At 42.4% G+C, this 24765-nt stretch overlaps 2 protein-coding genes across 3 annotated transcripts; one reads left to right on the plus strand and one right to left on the minus strand.

Moving 5' to 3' along the window:
- Positions 1 to 8436: 8436 nt before the first annotated feature.
- On the minus strand, positions 8437 to 14219 carry LOC147627049 (uncharacterized). Its single transcript, XM_086815232.1, has 5 exons — positions 14009 to 14219; positions 12702 to 13198; positions 12478 to 12564; positions 12197 to 12388; positions 8437 to 8559 (listed from the first exon to the last, which is right to left on the minus strand). Exons 1-5 carry the CDS (start codon positions 14217 to 14219, stop codon positions 8437 to 8439), a joined length of 1110 nt encoding a protein of 369 aa, XP_086671358.1.
- Positions 14220 to 21718: 7499 nt separating this feature from the next.
- Positions 21719 to 24128, plus strand: LOC147627050 (uncharacterized). Of its 2 annotated transcripts, none has more exons than XM_086816144.1 (6): positions 21719 to 22154; positions 22251 to 22954; positions 23072 to 23258; positions 23542 to 23610; positions 23698 to 23744; positions 23865 to 24128. In XM_086816144.1, exons 1-6 carry the CDS (start codon positions 21944 to 21946, stop codon positions 23904 to 23906), a joined length of 1260 nt encoding a protein of 419 aa, XP_086672270.1. In that variant the 5' UTR covers positions 21719 to 21943; the 3' UTR covers positions 23907 to 24128. The 2 variants fall into 2 exon arrangements, 1 of the variants encoding a protein (XP_086672270.1); XR_015268518.1 differs by having other exon boundaries at positions 21730 to 22154; positions 23169 to 23258; positions 23865 to 23946.
- The last annotated feature ends 637 nt before the right edge of the window (positions 24129 to 24765 follow it).

Genomic DNA, 24765 nt, shown 5'->3' on the forward strand with positions numbered 1-24765 from the left:
CGACGCGTGCACGGCAGGAGGGGCATGCTGAGAATCGGACAAGCTCCTGGGTGATGCAAGACAACAAGTGGAAAATATGTCCACATCCCAGGGCATATCCACCTGTACTATCAATGTCCTTGATACATAAAGAGCAGCACGCATCACGTAGGAAGGGTGGTGCATCATGCGGGAGAGGTCGTCGAAAAACCTCTGTGTGACAGGCCGCCGTGGATATAAAGGTAGGTAAGGCACTGTCACGTCCGAGGATCTACGATACTCTCGAACATGCAACATCAGCTGCTCTGCCCTGTGCTGGGCAATCTGCTCCATAATCTGATGATGCTGTGCCTCAGCTCTGGAGCTCTCTACCTCGGTCCGAGCCTACGCAAAAAAGTAAAGCATTAAAATAATTGATTAGTCTCTCATTAGGTATTACTTAAAGAAATTTATAACTTAGGACCTTAATTATAACTCTTTTACGTGCAAGAGAAACCTCCCTGCTGGATGTCGGACTCTCTCAGATGCTGTGCCTCTGCAGTAGCTGCCTCTGCCATCTGTAATGCAGCTCTGAGGCGGTCAATCTCCGCTCTCGCCTCTACCAACTCCTGAGTGAGCCTCTCAGTGGTAGGTGTGGGAACCTACGTGACACAATCAACCATGCTGCTCATGTAAAAATATAGAAAAGTATATATAAACATGAAGATAAATGACCAAAAAAACTTAAGACGTAATATATATGTAAATACCTCCACATCTGTCGTCGGTATAGATCGTGAGAATAGACGCACCACGTGCTGGATGCTCTCCGTGGTACTCCGTACGTCAATGCCGACCTGGGTGCCAAGAGCCTCTACTGTCGACAATGGCACAAATGAAGGATCTGTGTGGTAGGTGCTACACGAAGGGCTGGTGGAGGCCGCCTACCCTGGTCCTGGAGACGGCCTCGGCCAGCACCACCACCCGGACGATGGCTGGTGTAATCCACCTCCTCCCCTAAGACAAACTCCGCATATAACTGCTTTGCGAAGTATATGGGAATCTGGCGGTTGTTCGGCATCCTCCCATATGCGGCAACATATCGACTATAGATATGTGCCGCCATACGAGGATGCGAACACCGCGAAATAGTGAGGGGCTTGCCCGCCCCAGGCCTCATCCCACGACTATCGAGGAAAAGATCTAGGTAGGCTCCATCCCTAATATGAGCAAGATCACAGACCTGACGATATGTCAGGCCATGTGACACAGGAGCAGCGCGATGGTGGGCTATCCACTCATCTACATAAACAATATCGTGAAGGCTACGAAGGGACGCAAGCATCGCCTCCAAGTCTGCCACGATATGTAATGTAGACGGAGTGTCTCTAGCACTCCTACGGATAGCCGCTAACTCGCGGTCTATCTCCGCGATGAGGTCCGCAATAGATGAGCGGCCCTCCTCGTGGCCCTCCTCGTGTGACTCCATGCTAAAACCTAAGCCAAATGTGAAGGGTCCAATGTGAAGGGTCTAATGCTTAGTGCTAAGTAGCACTAATGAAGCTAAAAAACAAAGCTAATGGGCTCACTAATGCTAATCCAAATCAAGAGAGCAAGGAGAGTGAAAACGACTTGTGACAATGAGGCAAAAAAAAAAAAGTTTTCCGGTTTTATAACCTCGATCGAGGTTCGGTAACATCATGCAATTTAGGGTTTGCAAGATTAACGCTCTGGATATTAGGGTTAGTGCAACATACGGCCAAGATACACACCTAATTTTAGGGTTGGGGAAGGATCGACGGCTGAGATTTGATATTACTATCTCGTTCGAGGTACATGGACGGCCACGATTTAAAGGCATTACCACGACAAGGTATCTCGACGGTCAAAATTCATTTTATACCTCGATCGAGATATTTAAACGGCCGAGATCGCATCTTCCAACGTACGTGAATGGACGGTATAGATTGCGTTTACATATCTCGATCGAGATAATTGGACGGTGGATATTGCATCTACGTATCTCGATCGAGATATTTGGACGGTGCAGATTATATCTCTGTATCTCGATCGAGATATTTGGACGGCTGAGATTTGATCTCAGTATCTCGATCGAGATATGGGGACGGTGGAGATTGTATCCCATTACCTCGAACAATGAATGGTCGCGATTTGATGTAAATTTCTCGTTCGAGATACGTGGACGATGGAGATGTGCTAGTCAAATATGCCTAGGGGGATACAGCGTGGCCCTGATGTGGATCCGAGTGGCATAGATATCTCGATCGAGATAATGTGGTGGCGGTGACATGTATTGGTGACATGGATGACGCCTGGAAACCCGAACCTGCTAGCATGGCATTAGTTGGCATCTCGATCGAGATATGTCGATTTAGGCTCGGGAGGCACGTGTCGTCTTTTAATTCGCGGCACTATCACGATCAAGGTACTCCACCCGAGATGCATGGATGTCCCAATTTTAGAGAGAGTGAACGAAAGTGAGTACCCTCATCTTGCAACCACCCGAAATTGATATCATCAATCAATGTTTTGTCAATTACTTTACTCTGTTCTTTTTCTTGAGGCACAATAGAGGTCATCCTCAAGTCCTCTTCATTGCTCCATAGTCGTGGCAAAGAGCTGTCCACCTGACCAAGAAATTTTGAAATATATACAAGAGACTCTTGTATCAACCAACCCTCGGCTATGCTTCCTTCGGGCCTTGCACTTTGCCTCACAAAGTCTTTTAAGGTCTTCATGAAGCGCTCTAGGAAGAACATCCAACGTGTATGCACAATGCCATATAAAGCAATTTCATCCACTAAATGCACAATGAGATGTAGTTGACTTGTGAGAATGGTTCGCGGAAAAGTCTCCTCTACCAAACAAACCACCTCCACTACCATAACACGCGCATCATCCAACTTGGCTAGATCAATTGCTTTGGAACTAACATATTTGAAAAATAAATGAATAGTACCTTATACCTCATGCACGTTCATTTTGCAACGTATAATGAAGGGTGATCTGACATGGGTTTTACATACCTCACAAGCTCACCCATCTTATAAATACATTTTTTCAAACTCTTATTTGCACAATGGTCGATGCTAGTAGGTAGTATGAACTGCACACATAAGAGCACATGTATGTATGGTTTATGGCATTATAAAATTTAATTTCAACGTACAAGACTTGGAAAACACTTACTTGGAGCATCTTGTGTGAATCGTGGGACTTCAACTCATATAGTTGCTCAACGCCTCTTTTCTTAGTGGTTGTAAAGGCTCCCTTCAATGATCTCATGCATTTAGTGGGAGTACGCAAAGTGGTGATGGCCTGCTTTACCTGCTTCTCCTCTTTCTTTGATATAATCCATGGTGCAGGCGAAAGACGAACGTGCCCTCGGGGCCAAGCTTGATGCATACATCCTGGGACCTGCAAGTCCTCCCGTACACTAACATTGTCTCGTTTACCAATAACATGTTCCCAAATACCAGATCCCACATTCGTGAAGATGTGCATGGGATCAAGAAGATGGTTGATCTTAAGATGGGTCGCTATTGTCTTCCCTTTCCCACTCATCTCTGACAATAGATCCCGAAGCTCCAGCATCATCTCGTCGACGCTTTGCGTGCTCTCGCTACGCATAGGGAACCATGTTAGGGTGTGGTACTACATCCTGCTTCAATTAGAGTATATATATTACAACTCCATTAATTTAATTTGGATACCATGAGTCATTTGAATACTATCAATTTACATCTACTCACCTCTAAACCTGTTTGATTCCATTCTCCATACATGGAGATGTGATTCAAGGTAATTCGACGCACTCATACAATGCATCCTTGACATCGATTACACACACTTGATCCTTTGTCCCAAACCACACATCGCGATTACGATGACGCATTGTCTCATCCTCACACAGAACTTCTTGAGGAGGTTGATGACATCCTATGTACAATCCTATGTACAAAAGAGTAAACACAAAATCATAATCATTTTTTACTGAAAGTATAAAAATCACGTGTATAAACGCGGCTACATCTTGAAAATCGCGTGTATAAACGCGGCTACATCCTAAAAATGGCATGTATAAACGTGTCTAAATCTTAAAAATCGCATGTATAAATGCGGCTATATCCGGAAAATCGCGTGTATAAACGCGGCTACATCCTAAAAATCGCGTGTATAAACGCGGCCGACTTATCATAAACGCGAAAATACACGCGCGGTTACACGCGACGACCTATCCATACCTAAAAATAACCCGCCTTCTCCAAATAAACATTTTCAAACTAAAGATTCGCTCTCCTTCGTCATCGCCTCTTCCAACAGAGCACTAAACCTAAGTGCAAGGAGCAGACAAGGAGCACACACGGGTGAAGGAAACCAGCCAAAAAGAAGACTCACTTTTTCAGAGGTGAGTCAGTTTGTCCTTTGTCCTGTCTCTTTACTTCCATTTGTTTATGCTATTGTCTCTTTCCTTTATGCGTTTGTCTCCGTCCTTCTCCTTCTCTGGTTGCCATCTGGTGAACGATTGTGTGTGACAGTGGGATTTTTATAAGGACGATTTGTCGGAGGTCGGTCGCTTTCAAAAAAAATTTTCGCAGGCCGCGTGTAGGAACGCGTGTATGTCTGCGTGTATCCTGTCTGCACAGACGTTCACACGCATATACACGCATTTTTGGACGGGTGTATACACACGACTTTGTTTCACCCATGCTTGCGATCCAGGTTCTTCAGAGAGATGATCCCATCTGCATATGGCTTGCCTTCACAAAATCATATGTGCTAGCTTGCATTTGTGCTTTGATGCAATCATGTATATACTTTTATTTTTGCATATTCTTTATGGATCCAAGTTCTTCATCCGATTCATTTGCATACGGCACTTGGATGATGGAGATGCTAAATCATTTTGGACGCAATCCTGGTCCAGTTGAGCTTACAGAGTACATGTATGCCCATCCCCCTCCTGGATTGCCTGGTATCTATACCCCGCCCCCGAGTATCTAGGTCACTCCACTGCCGTCTATGCCTCCGAGTCCGACGAGACGGCATACAGCTTCTCCTCTTCCACGCCCACCGAGGAGACATACCCCGTCCCAGCCACACTCACGCACACCCTCCTAGGCACCGTCACGTCAGGGCTCACAGCCACCATCACGTACTCCCTCACAGCCACCGCCACATCAGGGCTCACAGCCACCGTCACATAGACAATCCCCCAGTCGTGACTCCACCCGCAGCAGTAGGAGGAGTGGGAGTGGAGGATGCGGCAGGTGCTTTGGTGAGGGAGGTAGTAGGACACGCGGTGAGAGAGGAGATAGAGGGAGAAGAGTTAGAGGAGACAGTGAGGATGAGGAGGAGATGAGAGAGGTGGAGGGAGTGATCTGCTATGATGTGACGGATAGCGGCGGGATAGTGATGGATGCGAGGGGGAAAGAGGTAATGGAGTACATGCGTGGGGTAGTATCAAACTTGTATAGAAATTGTTTTATTAGATTTAAAGATCAAAATAGCCGATTAGTTGGGGAGGTGATAGTAGATACATAGTCGGTACCCCAATCCCCCACATGCGACATTCTCGGATGTATGGGGAAGGACGCGAATAAGGGAGATCTTAAGTAATGAAAGATCTCACCTTAAGAAACTCGCGTATGATGATGGGCTAAATGTAGCTGCGGGTGGCTATCCTGCCGAGAAACCTGTCTGTCTTGAATCGTGTATTGACAATGTATGCATTCATGTCGTTCTTGTCTTAAATCTTCCTTGAGGATAGTGCAATGCACCCAAAAAAAATCCAGAGAGTGTTATTGGGTGCTGGAATGCTGGAACAGCATTCAGGTACCAAATAGCACTCTCTGGATATTTTTTTTGCTCTCTGTTCACGTGTATAGACGCGTCAACTCTGCAAAAAGTCGCATGTATAAACGCGGATACTCTGTGAAATACGTGTGTATAGACGCGTCAACTCTGGAAAAGTTACGTGTATATACGCAGATACTCTGTGAAATACGCGTGTATAAGCGCAGCTAAACTGACAAAATGCGTGTATACACCCTCCTATCAGCGTGTCTAAGCGCAGCTAAATTGACAAAACGCGTGTATTCGGCCGTGTATCAGGGCATCTGACTATTTCTATACACGCGCTTTTAACACATGTCTCTGGCCGCCGCGATGATACACGCGTTGATACATGGACCCGTAACTTTTTTTCCACAAGTCATTTTTAGCAGCTAGGACGTGGGTAGGAGTGATGTCAAAATACTTCCAAAGGACTACCCGACGGTTGAGAGTAATGTATTGTATTAATGGCCCTGCACACCTTTAAATATCACGGTAGAGTTTCTTTAATTTTCTTTCATAATTTTTTATTATTATTTCGTAAATGTGAAGAATAATCCTATGGATTCAAATTAGCCCAAAAAAAAATCAAGTTTACAGCAAAGAAAAATTGTGCCTCATCCTTTGTGACAAACTATGGGTTACCCTTTAATAAGTCGTTGGGTCACGTACCAACCAAGCTCTCCTCCCCTCCCAACAAAGACACAAATCTTGCTAACATCTTGGCCATATGTTTTAATTCGTACAAGGCTTTATTTGAGCAACTGCTAGTGAAGAGAAGCGATATTGAGAAGTTGTTGGGACACTTACAGAGAACAAAGAGATGGAGATATGACTATTGAAAACTTAAGCAAAAACTAACACTTACAAAAAAGAAGAGAGAGATGGAGTTAGTATTTACTCTTTCATATTACATGACATGTAGCGGCTAGGAGTAAATGCCTTGCATACCATATTAACATGTCATTCATAATTAGATGTTAAAGCCTTGAAAAAGGGGAGGGGGGGAGGGGTACTATAGACCACGAGGTCTTAGAGACCCTTGTGTTAAGATTCTAGAAATGGGATTGGTCATGGTGAAGGAGATAGATTAAGCATAAAATTAAGGTGGATTAAACCACACTAAGAACTCCATAACTAGAGAGAGAGGGAGATTGCACACTCAACACTATTCCCTTGTATTGCATATCACAATGAACCATACAATGATATAGGCTCTCTAGCCTTATCCCACTTTACATGTCATCATTCATGTGGCAACTCCTTTTCCACTTCTTTTGGTCAACACTCACACACCATACAATATTACATGTGGCATTCCATCTCACCACAATATCTTGCACTTCTAGAGTGCTTTCCCACATACACACATACACACAATATCTTGCACCTCTAGGGTGCTTTCCCATATACACACAACACCGCGATTACATCTCTCAACACCCCCTCTTAATCGAGGTGTTCCACAACTCACCCATCATCCATCACCCATATCAATGTAGCATTGCACAACCGCAATCGCTACCTCTCAACACTCCCCCTCAATGATACATTGGAGTGTCCATCATCCAAACATGTGTGCCCGTGTCTACCATCTTAGACACCTAGTCTATTTTGAGTCAACTCATCGCTCACAGCGGAACCACTGAGTCCGATTTAAACATGGAAGTTCGGGTGGGATCCAACCCATGCGCATGCACCTCACACGTGCATCGCTCATGCACACATCACAATAACTACCATTTCGAGCTTCTAGGTGAGCTCGGGCAGGGCGACCCTCATACCATGGATGATTACAAAATTTTTCCCGTTTTGAGCACGCATGCTCGTGGACGATTTATCCATCATCATATTTGGGTGAGAAATTAAATAATTACAAAGCCTTTTTTTTTTTGGCCAAAGCCGGGCAGCGAACCCAATATAAAAAAAATCATCGGATTTGTGTTGGTGCAACTGACATTTTCCCACTATTTCATGTTGATACTTTTTGCTTTTAAAAACATGTGAATGAGCCTTACAAAAAAAATGTGTGTGCCAAAAGAGTTAAGACCTTTATCTTATGTTTTTTTTTTCTTTAAAAAAAAACATTAGCTTTGCAAGCTGCCAGCCTGCGTTGAATGCGCTTCTCTGCGCCGTTTCGATTCTGCTGCAGTCGTCAGATTTTCTGACACATGGGTCGTCTTCTTCACAATTCGTTGCACGCGTCAGGTCGTCTTCTTCCTCTCGACCTGTTCTGCACAACGTAGCTATGGCGGACTGCATTCGCTCCTGTTGCTGCGCTTCTCTTACAAGCACTGTCTCACGACATTCAGCCAATGGAGCCTCCGGCTCAGCTTCAGCTTCTACTTCTTCTACAGTTTCCTTTGCCTGCTTTACCCTTGATGTTGCCATGGTTGCTAGCTCTTCCTTAGAGCTTCCATGCTGCACTTACCCCCTCGCTCTTTGGTGCTGTTCGATTTCGCCGACTATTCCCTGCAGTGGAGATTTTCTGCTCTCCACTGAATGTAAGCTTCTTCAATGTTTTTTTAAACCTGATTTCTTTTTGTTTCATGCAGCTCGCTTGCACCTTTGATCAGCTCCTCTAGCTTCTACTTCAAGCTGCCTTGCTGTCAGCGCTGTCACTTACTCGTCATCCCAGCTTTCCATGCTGGGGTCACTCTCCTTGCTCTCAAGAACAAGCACCTGGCTCTTAGCTGCAGCCTCCTGCTGCTCTTCCCGGAACATGACCTCTTGCATTCTGCCTATCTGTTTCCTCTTCAAAAACCCCTATTATGAGGTTTCATAAGCCATTGATATGGCCCTCAAGAGCTCCCGAATTTGAGCTCTAACATGCATCTCTTTCTTTTCTCAGTCTCTTTGCCTCTTCTAAACCTCTCTCATTGAGGTTTCTCCCATAGCCATCAACATGGCCTTTGAAAGCTCACAAATGAGCTCCGTGTTGCATGCTCTTTCCATTTGCATACAAACTTCAAGGGTGCTTCTTCACATGGTCTCTCAAACGAAACCATAGGTGCAAACCAATGTGAAAACTCCAAAAGCTTCCACCAAACATTGCCCATCTTCTATGATCAAAACCATGAGCATCACTCTTTCCAATGTGCTCAACCATGGACTTCTTCCAAGCCCATAACCGCTTGTCCCTTCTTAGACAAGCATTGCACCTCTTACACTCTTTGCCCAAATGCAAAGAACCATGGGATCCACAAATCCCACACATAGCAACCCTTCTCAAATATGAACATTCTTCCATGCTCAAACACAAAACTTTGAGGCAAAACTTCACAAAACCAACCTTTCATGAGACCATTGTCTCTTTGGCAGCTTCTTTGTTGTTTATGAAGGCTCCATAGCCTTCATGATACTGAAATCTGCATTTTCAGCTTTGTAGACAGCTTCTTTGATGATGACAACACCATTTGTCATCTCCACAATGAGAAATCTCCACTTGAGACTTCAATGGCAGCTTCATTGCAACCTCCTTGTTGCATAGCTCCTCTCAAATCCTCACAAATGCAAATCTCCTCTCAAATCCTCATCACAAATGCAAATCCAAATGATAATATGAGTGTGCATAATTTTTTTCTCATAATAACTGAAAATAATGCTTAATCAAACAAACACACAAACAAGCTAATATACATAATAATCACCCATGACCAAGAGCCCATTTGGCTCTGATACCATGTTAAGATTCTAGAAATGGGATTGGTCATGGTGAAGGAGATAGATTAAGCATAAAATTAAGGTGGATTAAACCACACTAAGAACTCCATAACTAGAGAGAGAGGGAGATTGCACACTCAACACTATTCCCTTGTATTGCATATCACAATGAACCATACAATGATATAGGCTCTCTAGCCTTATCCCACTTTACATGTCATCATCCATGTGGCAACTCCTTTTCCACTTCTTTTGGTCAACACTCACACACCATACAATATTACATGTGGCATTCTATCTCACCACAATATCTTGCACTTCTAGAGTGCTTTCCCACATACACACATACACACAATATCTTGCACCTCTAGGGTGCTTTCCCATATACACACAACACCGCGATTACATCTCTCAACACCCCCTCTTAATCGAGGTGTTTCACAACTCACCCATCATCCATCACCCATATCAATGTAGCATTGCACAACCGCAATCGCTACCTCTCAACACCTTGTCAGGTGGCATCCATGACCATCGTGCATTGAAGAGGGAGCACACAAATCTTGATCGAGAGGCTCCACAGTTGAACTCAAAATAGCATAATTCATGATGAATCTTTATAAAAAAAATAGAGATTTTTAGGAAATATCTCATAATTAAGATTAGTAGCATTTGAATTGGGGATTTCAAATTTGGAGCTTGTAATTAGGTCAAACCCTCTATGAGGAGAGATTATAGATTTTGATTGTGATTCTGAGTGTGGTTGAGATTAATATTGTGAAAGCTCGAGGGTGTTCGTAGGATTGAGGTCAGAATCGAATGCTTTTTTTCATGAGGATGATCAAATCGACATACATCTAATATTTTTTTGTATTAAATTTTTAATTCTTTTCATGGCCTAGTATTTTTTTAATTGTGTTAGCATTCTCATTTAATGAAACACACACACACACTCTCTCTCTCTCTCATGTGGGTATCTTTTTTTACCTCAACTCATGTGTAGCAACCTATTTCCCATGGCTCCTACTACTTAATATTATCTAGTGGGTAGCTTCTTTTACCTCAACTCATGTGTAGCAACCTATTTCCCATGGCTCCTACCATCAATCATAGGTGAAGGCTTAAAAATCGGTCTCTCATATGATCAATAAACCCTTTAATTGTTTGGTAAATACGTGTGGCCCTCATCATATTCATCATAACCTAAATATACTTGAGTCGCACCATTCTATATCTATGATCCTTGAGAGAAAAACCAATAAGAACTGGAGCTTGGCATCCGTGCATGCAACCAAGAAGAAGAAAGATAATTTCAATCAAAGAGGAAAGAGAAGAAGTAATAAAGGGAGAAAAGAAGAAACGAGAGCTTGTCATCCATGCATGCAACCAGAAAGCAGCAAGAGAGGGGAGAGAAGAAGCAATAGAGGATCCACAAGAAGAAACTCACACTGTGCACGACTCATTTTCTCATAGATTCTCATTCAAAGTCAAATATGGGAGTGTAATAAGTACTCAAATCAACCAATCTATAGGTTTCACATACATATAGTGTAGCTATAAAACAAAGACATATCACAAGATACAAAATATGAAAGCTAAGAGATATATAATATACACACACATATATGTATAACCATTTGCAATCATAACATGAAAGAATACACAACATCAATAGAATGTTTGTGTATGATTTTTTTTTTCAATTTTCCATCAAGGATTTTACACATTTTCCTCAAGATAGGAGAGAGGATCATCCTATAAGAACCCATGTAAGCCTATATACTTATATTTGTTGACTTCTATATTCACCTACAATTGGTTATTTATCTAGTAACATATATGTTTGAATTTCAAATTTAAAACCGTCTCTAATATGATTAGATTAAACAGCTATTTGTTAAATTCCCTCATATATATATATATATATGCATATGAAGCATGAGTTTCAAAACTTAGAAAATTAAGTCTTATGTACTGAGATACTAAAAGAAAAGATGTGTGTACTAATAAATTATATTATGTATTCAAGTGAAAACATCCTATCTAAACCCCTTGATTTAAAACCATGTAATATTACTAGCAAACGACCCATGTGAAGCATTGGTCATAGACAAGGTCTATCTAATACATCTAGATGTACATGTGTATCTGCAAGGATTAAGAGCTACATACATATATTTTTAATATAAGACTTGTCCATAACTTAACCAGGTTATAAATTTTCTTGGGCATTGTTATGTTACGGAGCTGCGGTTGATTGCTGTTCATTTGATTTTTGGTCTTCATCGTCAGGTTCGTTGTTAAACAATTGGTTTAAAGTGTTTATTTTGTCCCTTTTGCATATATCAGCCCAAGTGTCGTTCAATTCCTCAAAAGAATCTTTTAGCCCCTTGAGTTTCTTGGCAAGACTAGACAACATGTTCTTGAAGGAAAAACACTCGTCCTAGAGTGAGGAAGTGTGTACACTCAACTCTTCCACCCTAGGGTAATACCATCATATTTCAGAAAGGTCGTCAGCTTCTTGTACCTTCGCTTTTAAGAATCTCGTTCACAAGATTTGAAACTTCTTTTGCAGCACCAGCAGCAAGAAAAAAGCCTAGAGCAGTAGTATAAAAGAAAATCAAAAATTGCAGGTGACCAAAAAAAAGAAGATTTATAGAGATGAGGTGGAGGCAATACGTGAGGAGAGCTAGCAACTCAAGCATGCATCTGCATATACCTGATCTGCCATGTCCAATATAGTTGTTGTGGATAATGCACGGTCCTGTTGATCCTTGCTCACCAGCTCAGCACCACGTCCTGCCCTCTCCAGTCGACGAGTCCCTACCGCCACAGGATAAAGAGAATCTAGGTAGGCCTTCTGCAAGCATGGGACACACTCCTCCCAGATGCATCGTTTCTCTATCATGTCCTGCCGCCAAATAAGATCACCCGGTGCATGAATCAAACCACCCATCTAACAAGCACGGCCTGAAAGTTCTTATTATTCTACTGCCTCACCTTGTCGATCTCGTCCATGTCATCCTTAATTTCACTGGGCGTGATGATCTCTTTTATCATCATGCCCACACTCAGAATGTTACTGTTCTGAGGTTTACGTAAAATGTTTCCTTCTCCTTGACAACACAGAGGATTTCGGTCCACGTCCGGGGCTGATGATGATGAGCAGCAATTCCAATGGGAGCAGGAAAGCGGTTGATGTACCTTAAGTGAGCAAGGCGTACTCGCGAGACATCTTTGTCATCTGTGGGGGCGTCTGCGCTATCAGAGTCGACGATAACGTCAGCTTGGTATTTGCTTAATAACCAGTCCGCCTTAAGAGGACCTGTGGGCACTTTGGGCACCTGCAGAACAGATGCCCTGGCATGGTCAATCACTTTGTTTGTTATATGGCATAGGTATTGGTCGGCGTCGATCACAGGGACATTTAGGGTATACGCCACTGTCTTTTCTTGGTCTGAGAATTTACACATCTTCATTATTTCCTCTTTCTTTATCTCTACGTCTGCTACCTCCGACCAATCATCCACAATCGTTACTCTCTTTACCTTGTTCTTCTTCTTTTTGAACTCCTTTTGTAGTTCAATGATCTGATCCCTGTACTTATCCTCTACCACAAATGTGGCCTTGCACATCCTCACTCCTGGTGTGGAACCGTCTTTCGCCAGCTCCATGAACTCATCGTAAGCATCCAACCGCCACTTCTCTTCTTTGTCATCGCCTATTTATCAGTACACCATGAAAACACAAGGTTGGTTAACTTAGCTTGTTCCCAATCAAACTCTTAGGATTTTCTCAACTACTTGATAACTAGCGCAGCTTCATCCTCAGTATGTCACGGTCTCGGATGACCCTGGGGGACCATGACAACACCGCATGGCAATCATTGATTCTATGTTCTGACCGAATGTCATGTAAGACAATACATATATGCACCAATGGAGAAGTGAAATGATTGTAAATTACTATGGGCAACTTGTAGTAGAAGATGAATTATGAATACCGTACCCATTTCAAAAGCTCCACACAGCTTAGGCTCTCACATTAAAAGCGAAATTAAATGGCTCAAATGTAAATTAAAGATGCATGATGGCAAGGTTAAAAAGACATCAACTAGATTGTAGGCAATGACACAAGACAACAGAATGAATGCTCATAACAGGCAACAGCCCAAGCCTCTATAATAGAATTTGAAGGGCGCCCCTATATATTTTTTCCCCCCTTTTGAAAGGCTTTGTTTTAACTTGCTTTTTCTTTATGAAAAGATTGGAAGAGAATAATATAACTAAAATATCCAAAAACTTGAGTCTAATCATGTTTTACCCTTCTTGTTGGGAAGGTTTTGACCCCTTTGGTGGAAGGGTATCTGTAACCTTCAAATTCTAGCCTTGTTCAGAATCCAAACATGAAAAATTAGTGATGTCAAAATACTCCAAAGTATGGCTCTGCACAACTCTTTTTTTAATAAAAAAATTCATAGCTGCTCGGATCAAGGTGACGATTGATGGAAAAAATTTGTTGGAAGCCTCACCCCCGCGAGAGAGGACCGCTGTTGGGCAGTAGTGCCAGAAAGGAACTGCCAAGTGCGAGAAGATTCGCTGCTTGTTCTCGGAGGCGTAATAATCCTTGGCGATCATGGTGACTGAAAACCCGTCTTGAAGCAACCGCAGGGCAGTGGTGAGACCATTCACCCCGCCCCCAATAACGAGTATGTGCGCCTTAGTAGCCTCTGCATCACCCATTTCTCTGTGTGTACAGAGCAGCAGATGCCTTATAATATGGTTTTGTGATCTATAAAATGCATCTCAGCGCTGTTGGCTCGGATATATATATATATATATATATAGGGCCAGCACGAACAACATCATAGAAGAAGGCCAGCAAATACAACATCATAGAAGAAGTTCCGTGCTAGATTGTGATGGGAAATCGGGGACGCCTCACCCACTATTGGAGAGTAAGTCGTCACATCCAAATCATCTGATTACACGTAGAGCCTAGAGGGCCACATCCAAATCCATATTAAAGTAAATTTTGAAGTTTGAGTATAGTGGCACACAACACACCCGTTTTGAAGGTTGAGTAGATTCTAGGTTGGCGCCGCCGGGTGGCTGAAATTTTTTTTTTTAAAAAGGGACGGCGGACCTCTATGTAGTGTGCCAAAGGCAAAACATTTCACCCAAATGGTAAAAAACCTTCTCTCTCAACACGGAGGTGCCACTATGCTGATGCTCATGGACATAGTAGTGGAGAGGTGGATCTTTCCTCCTCTGTAACGTGGGTTTAATCTCTCCCCCACCCCTTCCTCTCAAAAAGGGGAAGTGAAAACCAAAAAGAGTGTTTTACTTCTTGCACACAAAAAAAAAGAGTATGCCTACTATCTATATACAAGATAAAGCAAGGGTGCCTACCCTTTTTACGTGGAGAAAGAAGAGGGAAGAATTTTTGAAAAGGAGAAAACAGAAGAGAAGACACTCTTTGGGGGTTTCTTTCCCACACGCCTAGATGCATTGGGGCTCACAGTTAATTATCACCATCAAGCCATTTGCTCATTGAATGAGTTTCTTATATATATATATATATATAATACATAAATTACCCAACCTTCCATATACACACATATATATCTTCTAATATTATATTATGTACATGTGTAAGAGAGAGAATATAAAAAACCAATGCATACATAGATAAATACACATACACACACATATATTATGTATGTATGTATTTATAGGTATGTAAGCATGTATATATCATACATTAGAAAGCAATCCCCCCTCCCCTCTCACATACACACACACATATCGTCTAATATGTAGAAAGAGAGATAGAAACAGAGGATGTATGTGTGTGTTTTTGTGTGTGAGGGGGTGTGAAGAGAGTGCATGTGCATGTGCATGTGTATGCATAAGAGAGGTGTGTGTGTGTGAGGTATATTACACGTGTGTGCGTACATGTGAGAAGATAGGATGTTTGTGTGTGCGTGCGTAAGAGATTGTCTCTGTGAGAGAGACACACATACATGCACACACATGAATGTACATGTATTCATGCACACTTGAGCTTACACACACATATACATGCATATGCACGCACATAAGTATATACGTATATATACACATACACAAACTCACACACAAGTACACGTGTGCACACATGGGTGTGCACACCGACATGCACATCCATGTATACATAAATGCACACGCATACACATTTACATGTGTACATGCACACACATAGACACAAAGATGCACACACAGACACATTCACATGCTCACACTCGCACATAGACATACAAACACAAACATACACACGTACACACATTGTACACATAGACACATGCACATACACACAAACATAATATTATAGATAATATATATTTACATATATGTGAGTGTGTACATGCCTGCATGACAAAGAGAGTGTGTGTTTGTGTGTGTACGTGTATGTATGAGAGAGAGAGAGAGAGAGAGAGAGCTTCTATATGTGGGAGAGTGTGTGTGAGAAGAGAGAGTGTGTGTGTGTGATTGGGAAGAGAGAGAAAGAGAGAAAGAGAGAGAGAGAAAGAGAGAAAGAGAGCGAGAGACACGAACATGGAAGTCTATGTGTGGCTGTGGTGGGGGAAGAGTGTGTTTGCATTAGTGCATGTGCAAGTGTGTACATGTATGTGTGTGTGTTTGTGTGTTCGTGTGTGTGTGTGTGTGTGTGTGTGCGTGTATATGTGAGAGAGGGTGTGCATATGCAAGTGTGTGCACAAACCTCACCACACATCCCCACCATTAAAATTTAATTAATTAAACTTATGTGTGTGTGTACACGTGTGTGTGTGTGTGTGTGTGTGTGAGAGAGAGAGAGAGAGAGAGAGAGAGTTTCTATGTGTGAGAGTGTGTGAAGAGATAGGGAGTGTGTTTGTGCGAGAGAGAGAGAGAGAGAGAATTTCTATGTGAGATAGTTTATGTGGGAGGAGAGAGTGTGTGTTTGCATTAGTGCATGTGCGGGTGTTTACATGTGTGTATGTATGTGTGAGAGGGAGAGTGCATGCGTGTGCGTACATTTGCATCTATGTGTGTGCTTGAGAGAGAGTGAGATGGGGCAGGCAGAGAGAGAGAGAGAGAGAGAGAGAGAGCGGTGCAAAGAGGGAGAGGGTGAAAAGAGAGAAATAGAGCAAGAGATAGAGAATAAAAAATAGCTTTTGATAAAATATAAATTAAATTAAATTAAATAAAAATATATATATATGTGTATGTGTGTATACATGTATGTGTGTTTTTTATGTACATTTATACATACGTACGTACAAATATATACATGTGTGTGTGTGTGTGTGTGTGTACATATATATATATATGTAAATGCATACACACACATATATATATATGTATAGAAATATATATCTATGTGCATGTATGTGTGTGTGTCTGTGTGTTGTATAATTGTTAGATATCCGTAACGCCACTACGGGCGTTACCACGAGAGGGGACGGCCTCTGGCTCACCGCCCAGGCATAGAGGAAGAATGAGGATTGCCCCTCATCCCCCAGGCTATATAGTGTGTGGCCTGCCGTCCACACTAGCCTGGCCGCCCATGACTCCGCATGGGCGTCCTCTCCCACTGAACCCCGGATATGGCCATCCGGTCTGCCGCCTTCGGTCACAGGCATTATAGCCTACGTGACATTACCCCCCCCTTAAGAAGAGTTTTCGTCCTCGAAAACAAACTGGGGAAACCTTTTGGAAATTGCACTACGGCGTTCCCAGGTAGCTACCTCCTCATCCCTATCTGTCCATTTAACAAGTACCTCCTGGTGCACTTTATGTCGGGTCTGTCTATCACGATACTGTAGAATCTTTTCAGGTTCATGTGGTATCTTTGGTGGCTCTATCAAGTCCACCAAAATCTCTGGAGAAACTGCGTTCTCTAACCCGTGAACTGATTTCTTCAGTTTACTGACATGGAAGACAGGATGGACTTGAGAACTCTCCGGTAACTCAAGTTTATATGCTACGTCCCCAATCTTCTTAAGGATTTTAAAAGGACCACAATATCTCGGAGAAAGTTTATTACACTTTCCCATTTTCATGGTTTCTGAGTGTGCAGGAACCTTGAGGAATATAAAGTCACCTTCTGCAAAGGTCACCTTTCTTCGTCCTTTATCCGCATAAGTTTTAGCGCGATCCTGGGCGCTACGAATGCTCTCACGTGTGGCTCTGAGCATATCATTCATATCTTCAAGGAAATCCTTGACAGATTGAATCTTCTCCTTTTCTAGGCCTACAGCCATCGGAGATCTCGGCTGGAATCCATACATTAACATGAATGGTGTAAATCCAGTCGCTGAGTGTTTGGAGCTGTTAGATGCAAACTCCAGTAAGGGCAAGTACTCTTCCCAATTAGATTGCTTCTTACTAACATAAGAACGCAACATATCCTCTAGAATTTGGTTAACTCTTTCAGTTTGACCATCAGACTCCGGATGATCTGCCGTACTCATACTCAGAGTAGTATCCAGCTTTTTGAAGACTTCCCTCCAAAAATGACTGTTGAACTTTCTATCTCTATCCGACACTATATCTGCGGGTAGGCCATATAGCTTGTAGAGATGTTCAATAAAGAGTTTTGCCAACTCTGGCGTTTTAACAGTTTTCTTCGTGGCAATAAACTTTGCCATTTTAGTTAACCTGTCCACTACCACCCACACCGAATCATTCCCTCGACTCGTCTTGGGTAAACCGGTAATGAAATCCATGGAAATGCTTTCCCATTTTCCTTGAGGAATCTCCAGCGGATGGAGTAGTCCTCCAACCTTAAGACGTTCATGTTTATTGACCTGGCACTTATTGCATTTCAGCACATAAGGTTTTGACCCCTTTGCTGGAAGGGTATCTGTAACCTTCAAATTCTAGCCTTGTTCAGAATCCAAACATGAAAAATTAGTGATGTCAAAATACTCCAAAGTATGGCTCTGCACAACTCTTTTTTTAAAATAAAAAAATGCATAGCTGCTCGGATCAAGGTGACGATTGATGGAAAAATTTTGTTGGAAGCCTCACCCCCGCGAGAGAGGACCGCTGTTGGGCAGTAGTGCCAGAAAGGAACTGCCAACTGCGAGAAGATTCGCTGCTTGTTCTCGGAGGCGTAATAATCCTTGGCGATCATGGTGACTGAAAACCCGTCTTGAAGCAACCGCAGGGCAGTGGTGAGACCATTCACCCCGCCCCCAATAACGAGTATGTGCGCCTTAGTAGCCTCTGCATCACCCATTTCTCTATGTGTACAGAGCAGCAGATGCCTTATAATATGGTTTTGTGATCTATTGCATCTCAGCGCTGTTGGCTCGGATATATATATATATATAGGGCAAGCACGTACAACATCATGAAGAAGGCGGCACATACAACATCATAGAAGAAGTTCCGTGCCAATACTAGTAAAAACAATAGACATCGAGGAAGAGTGTGAAAAACCAAGGTATAGATGTATGAACAACAATAGACATCGAGGAAGAGAGTGAAAAAAAAGTGTTGTATTTCTTGCACAAAAAAAAAAAAGGTATGCTTGATATAAAAACAGTAGACATCGAGGAAGAGTGTGAAAAACCAGAGTATAGATGTATAGTGCATTTTCCACGTGAAATCCAAAAAATATCTCATCGTAGATTCAAAGGTTTTAGAATTGAAACTTTTGGAAGGCTATAACCATAAATACCTTCAATTTTATTAGAATTTGTAGAAAATATGTACAATTTTCAGAGAAGGTTTTTCAACATTTGGGTGAAATGTTTTTTCTTGCGCACACTACATAGAGGTCCCATTTTGCGTCGAATTTCAGCCATGCACGAGCCTACAATTTGAAAGACAACCCCAAAATTTTAATAATACTCCATTTATTGTGAAGTATACTACTGTTTTTTTTTGAACTCTATGTTTTTTTAAAGTGTAATTCTTTTAAAAAAAGTGAAGGACGTATCCGTAGGGCCCCCATCAACCTTCAAGTCCTAGGTGTATCGTGTGCCACTGTACGGATGCGTATGGACATAGTATATTGACTCTTGAGCACCATATTAATAATTACATAACATGTGGTTGCGTATGGACATAGTATATTGACTCTTGAGCACCATATTAATAATTACATAACATGTGGTTGCGTATGGACATAGTATATTGACTCTTGAGCACCATATTAATAATTACATAACATGTGGTTAGTTGAGGAGTAAATGTCTTGCACACCATATTAAAAAGTGTATAGTATACTCAATACCGGTTTTTTTGTTTTTCTTTTTGCTTTTAGAGATGGGCTAACATCAAAGTTGCTTTCTTAAGTTAAAAAAGTCTAACACCATCCAATTACACAAATTTTGTCTATTTAACTAAATACACATTACGATTGTTTTAAATTATGAGTACACCAAAAAATATCTATTTTATTAAATGTAAATTGAAAATATTTTTTTAAAAAGGGCCCTTCATATGTAGGGTTCATCTTTTTTCACCCTTCTATGTGAAGGGCAAATTTTCTTTGAAACACTTCTCCAGGAGTATGCCACTTGTCAACACACATCTATTGTAGGTCGAGTTCTATTCAGAAGAGATCTGCAATGTTCAAAATTGAAAATTGAATGGGGGGAGCATTTAGAGGATTGAGTACACCATATTCATAACATATGGTAGGTTGAGAAACCACTGCCTCTTGGACTGTGGAAAAAATATGAACATGTGGTTGATGACTCGGTTGAGGAGTGAAAGCCTTGAAGGACAACTACTCCACAACTAGCACATATTTACATGTAATCGGTGACTCAGTTGAGGAGTTAAACTTTAAAGCCTTGAAGGGGCATTTACAACTACTCGGTTGAGGAGTTGAAGCCTTGAAGAGACATTTTCAAGACTCACACACCATGGGACTAGTTGATCCGTAACCATAGCATTTACAACTACTTGGTTGAGGAGTTGAAGCCTTGAAGAGACATTTTCAAGAGTCACGGACCACGGGAGTAGTTGATCCATGGTTATGGATCTACTGCGCCCATACCATTTACAACTACTCTATTGAGGAGTTGAATGGACGATGGGAGCAATTGGATCAACTACTCCCAATTGAGGAGTTGAATGGACCATGGGAGTAGTTGATCCATGGTTATGGATCAACTACTCCCATGGTCCATGACTCTTGAAAATGTCTCTTCAAGGCTTCAACTCCTCAACCGAATAGTTGTAAACAAGATGATCACTTTTCTTTTGGGTCAAGGATTTGAAGTGGGCAATGGACATACTACATAATCTAGGAGATTGATGTAACATTGTAGGCCCTATCCTCATATAGGTATTTTATAGGTTGATGTAACATTGTAGGCCCTATCCTCATATAGGTATTTTATAGGTTGATGTAACATTGTAGGCCCTATCCTCATATAGGTATTTTATAGGTTGAGGAGTTAAAGTGGATGTGGTGTAGGAGAGGTCCGGACTCCGTGCCAAGTTCAGGAGACGGAAAACTGGTGGTCACGAGTCCCTTGCCATGTAGTCGTTATAATCAATATATATATATATATATATATATTAAATTGGCTAGAATTAGAAAGTACAGCACAACACACCCACGGGTTAGGTTAAATTTCGGGGAGCCACGATACGTGGCACCCTGCGGGCCCGATCACCCGGTCAGTGGTGGCTGATGACGGGCCCATATGTAGACATGTGTCCATAAGATATTATGGACATGTGTGCATATCATGTGTGTGCTCGCGGTGCAGTGGATAGATGCTTCGCCTTCCGTGGCAAGGACCCAGGTTCGAATCCAAAAAATATACGGACATGTGTCTATACCTCTTTTGCACCATCGTCTAGACCAAGGCGGTCACCGGGTAGGTGACCACCCGTGCTGGGGCCACGAATTTAACATAAACCCACCCACACCCATGCGTGCCACCCCTTGGAGAGGGAGGGCTTGAACCCACAACCTCAGGACTACCTCCGGTCCTTAATCAATCAGTACGATTCTTTGTTTGTTTTTTGTTTGAGATAACTTGAATTGAACAACAACTCGCTGCCTCACGGTTTCGTCCGAGGTCAGGACTACCTCCGGTCCTTAATCAATCAGTACGATTCTTTGTTTTTTTTTGTTTGAGATAACTTGAATTGAACAACAACTCGGTGCCTCACTGTTTCGTCCGAGGAGATCCGATCCCGCACGACACCTGCACTGTCAGTTTGATAATTAACTCGCAACTCTGATCACAATAAACGCCTGCACTGATGTCAATTTGATCATCATTAACGCGCAACTCTCATCACAATAAACGAAACTGGCATCTCGATTCTCTATATAAGAACTAGTACCTAGCCTAGCTTCAACTCCCCCAGGCGCAGCGCCTCCTCAATATCGCACATTGCCTAGTTATTATGTCACATCGCACATTGCCTAGTTATATAATATCATCAAGCAGTTATTATTTGCCGGCATGGCTAATCAAGCTGCGTCTGGGATATCGCGGGGGTTTAAGCCCCATGCACTTGTAATCGGAGGAGGGGTGAGTGGTCTTACCACGGCCAAGGTCTTGCTCGAGAAGGGCTACAAGGTCTCCGTGATCGCCCATGAATATGCATCCATAAAGAAACCAATTACCTCCCAGATAGCAGGGGCCCTTTGGGAGTGGCCACCAGCTGTTTGCGGTAGATCAGAGGACGCCCCTGCTCCCTCCAGTTTTGAAATAATCACGCTGGTAGAAATCCAATTCTAACTTTACGCTTTACATGGCGCTGTTGCAGGCTCGCACAACACCGACCAGCAAAGTCTCGAAAGGTCGCAAGGTTGGTGCATGAAATCTTTCCACGAGTTCGAGAAAATGGAGAAGGACGCCACTCCCGGCGTCCGCATGTGCATGGCCAACTTCTTCTTCCAAGAGAGCATCGATGGTAACGACCTCGAAAACAGGAAGCGAGAAGGGATGAAGAAGCATGCCGTGCTGGAGTACAGGAAGTCTCTCGATATTGTGGAAGAGCTTGGCGTCAAGGAAGAATATGGGATTAAGGACGCGTATCAATACAAGGCGCCTGTTATTGACACTGATCAGTACATGGGCTGGCTGACCGAAGATGTGTCAAACAATGAGAATGCCCGTCTTTTCCAGCTGCTGAAGCCCTTGCGAAAAGAGCTGAGGGAAATGGAAAAAGGCTTGCTATCTCTGTACAAGGCGGACCTGATAATTAACTGCACGGGCCTGGGGTCGAGAGAATTGGCAAAGGATGATTGTGTCTACGCACTTCGCGGAGCCGTTCTTCGGCGTGTGGCCGACGTCCTCGACGAGAAGATCAAAGGGAAAGAGGACGGCAACCTTCCTCAGGCGATGTGCATCTCCTTGGCTGGACGTAAAGATGCAACCGACATGGTATTCATCGTTCCTCGCAACGACAATATCGTGATTGTGGGTGGTATCACGGAGCCAAATCAAACGTCACTGGACATAGATGAGGTACTACGTCATAGTGTACTGGTTTGCCTTATAAGCTCCATGTTTGCGTGTGTTGCAGCCGTGCATTTATATAATCACTACTGCAGAAGACGAGCGCTAATTACAATATATTGTCAGAAAAATCATGCTCCTGTGAAAGATATGTGGGAAAGAAACGTCATGTTTTACCCTAAACTGGAGAAGACACCTCCTGATAACCTATACCCAATCGCAGTTGGACTTCGGCCTGCTCGACGCGGTGGCGTGCGGCTTGAGCACGAGGGTGGCACTCGCATTATTCACAACTACGGACATGGTGGTTCAGGTATATTATATTTATTAGTGACTCATACCGTAATTTCGAGCCCCTTCAACGTTCGTCATGTAAAGCCCCTAAGATTCAAGCTGACAGTCTGTTGCTTCTGATTTGATCCGAGGTCAGTCAGTGGCCATTTCAATCTCAACCCGCCGTGTAGCTGTGGTCTGTAGGCAATTACGTCCATGGATAAATCCCAACCACATTTTCGGATGCATTTGAAGAAGAAAGCGTGATTCATAATTTCCTATGCTAAGGTCATCACATTTTTTAACTCACATTTGGCTGCCAGGTTTCAGTTTCTCCTTCGGATGTGCAAATGAAGTTGCAGAGTTAGCAGATAACATCACCAGCAACAACGGTGGATAGCTACCATTCATTCTAGTACCTTGCATCCTTATATCGCCGGACTTGATGAATATTTTATCAATATGGTTTTGCCTTGCAGGGAATTACATCACGGAAAAGCTAAAGGCCATCGGTCAAGAATTGGAGGTGAGTAGTTTTTATATAAAAGATGTCGACGCTGGGCTATGAATGTGATTTCTGGAGTCTGTGATTTTTTGACAGACACGATTCATAACGTGATTAACTTGCATTGCTGACCATGCACAGAATCTCAATAATAACCGGAAAAAGGAGTCCCTAAGGACCTAGGGTCTCCAGAGGGCATGAGTAATAGAGCAATCAAAATTAAAAGATTGTCGTCATACTATCAGCTAGAAAATCTTTTCGAGGAGAATTAATTATCATGAGACTGAATCATCCACTTAAGAAACCCCATATGTATTATATTTGATAGTTTTGTTATATGTATTATATTTGATAGTTTTGTTATTTGGTAATCTTGACACTACTATTAATAACACATGCTTCATATAGCTGGACATGGTGCTGTCTCTTTAAAATAATATCAATGCATAGATTCTCTTGGCACATGTTAGATTTTGTATGTTACCATCTATGTTATGTTAGTAGTCATCTCCTGTCTGTACCATATTACTCAGCAGGGAGTGAAGGCCATTGTTGTGGGTGTGCCCACGCGTGTATGAGTTTTCTCTATTTTTCCCATTGTCCATTTTTCCCATGTATGATACAGTCTATGGTTATGTTAGCAGTCTGTACCATATTACTCAGTAGGGAGTGAGGGCCATTGTTGTGGGTGTGCCCACCTGTGTATGAGTTTTTATCAATTTCTCCCATTGTCCATTTTCCTAGTTGTGGGGGTGCTATTTTTCCTAGTTATAAAAGATGTCGACGTTGGGCTATGAATGTGATTTCTGCAGTAAGTGATTTTTTGACAGACACGATTCATAACGTGATTATCTTGCATTACTAACAATGCACAGAATCTCAATAATAACCGAAAAAAAGGAGTCCCTAAGGTCTACAGAGGGCATGAGCTATAGCAATCAAAATTAAAAGATTGTCGTCATAATATCAGCTAGAAAATCTTTTCAAGGAGAATTAATTATCATGAGACTAAATCATCCACTGAAGAAATCCCATATGTATT

The sequence above is a fragment of the Cibotium barometz genome, chromosome 21 (genome assembly GCF_041138505.1).
Source record: "Cibotium barometz isolate CiBa-2024 chromosome 21, ASM4113850v1, whole genome shotgun sequence".
NCBI classification, from domain to species: domain Eukaryota; kingdom Viridiplantae; phylum Streptophyta; class Polypodiopsida; order Cyatheales; family Cibotiaceae; genus Cibotium; species Cibotium barometz.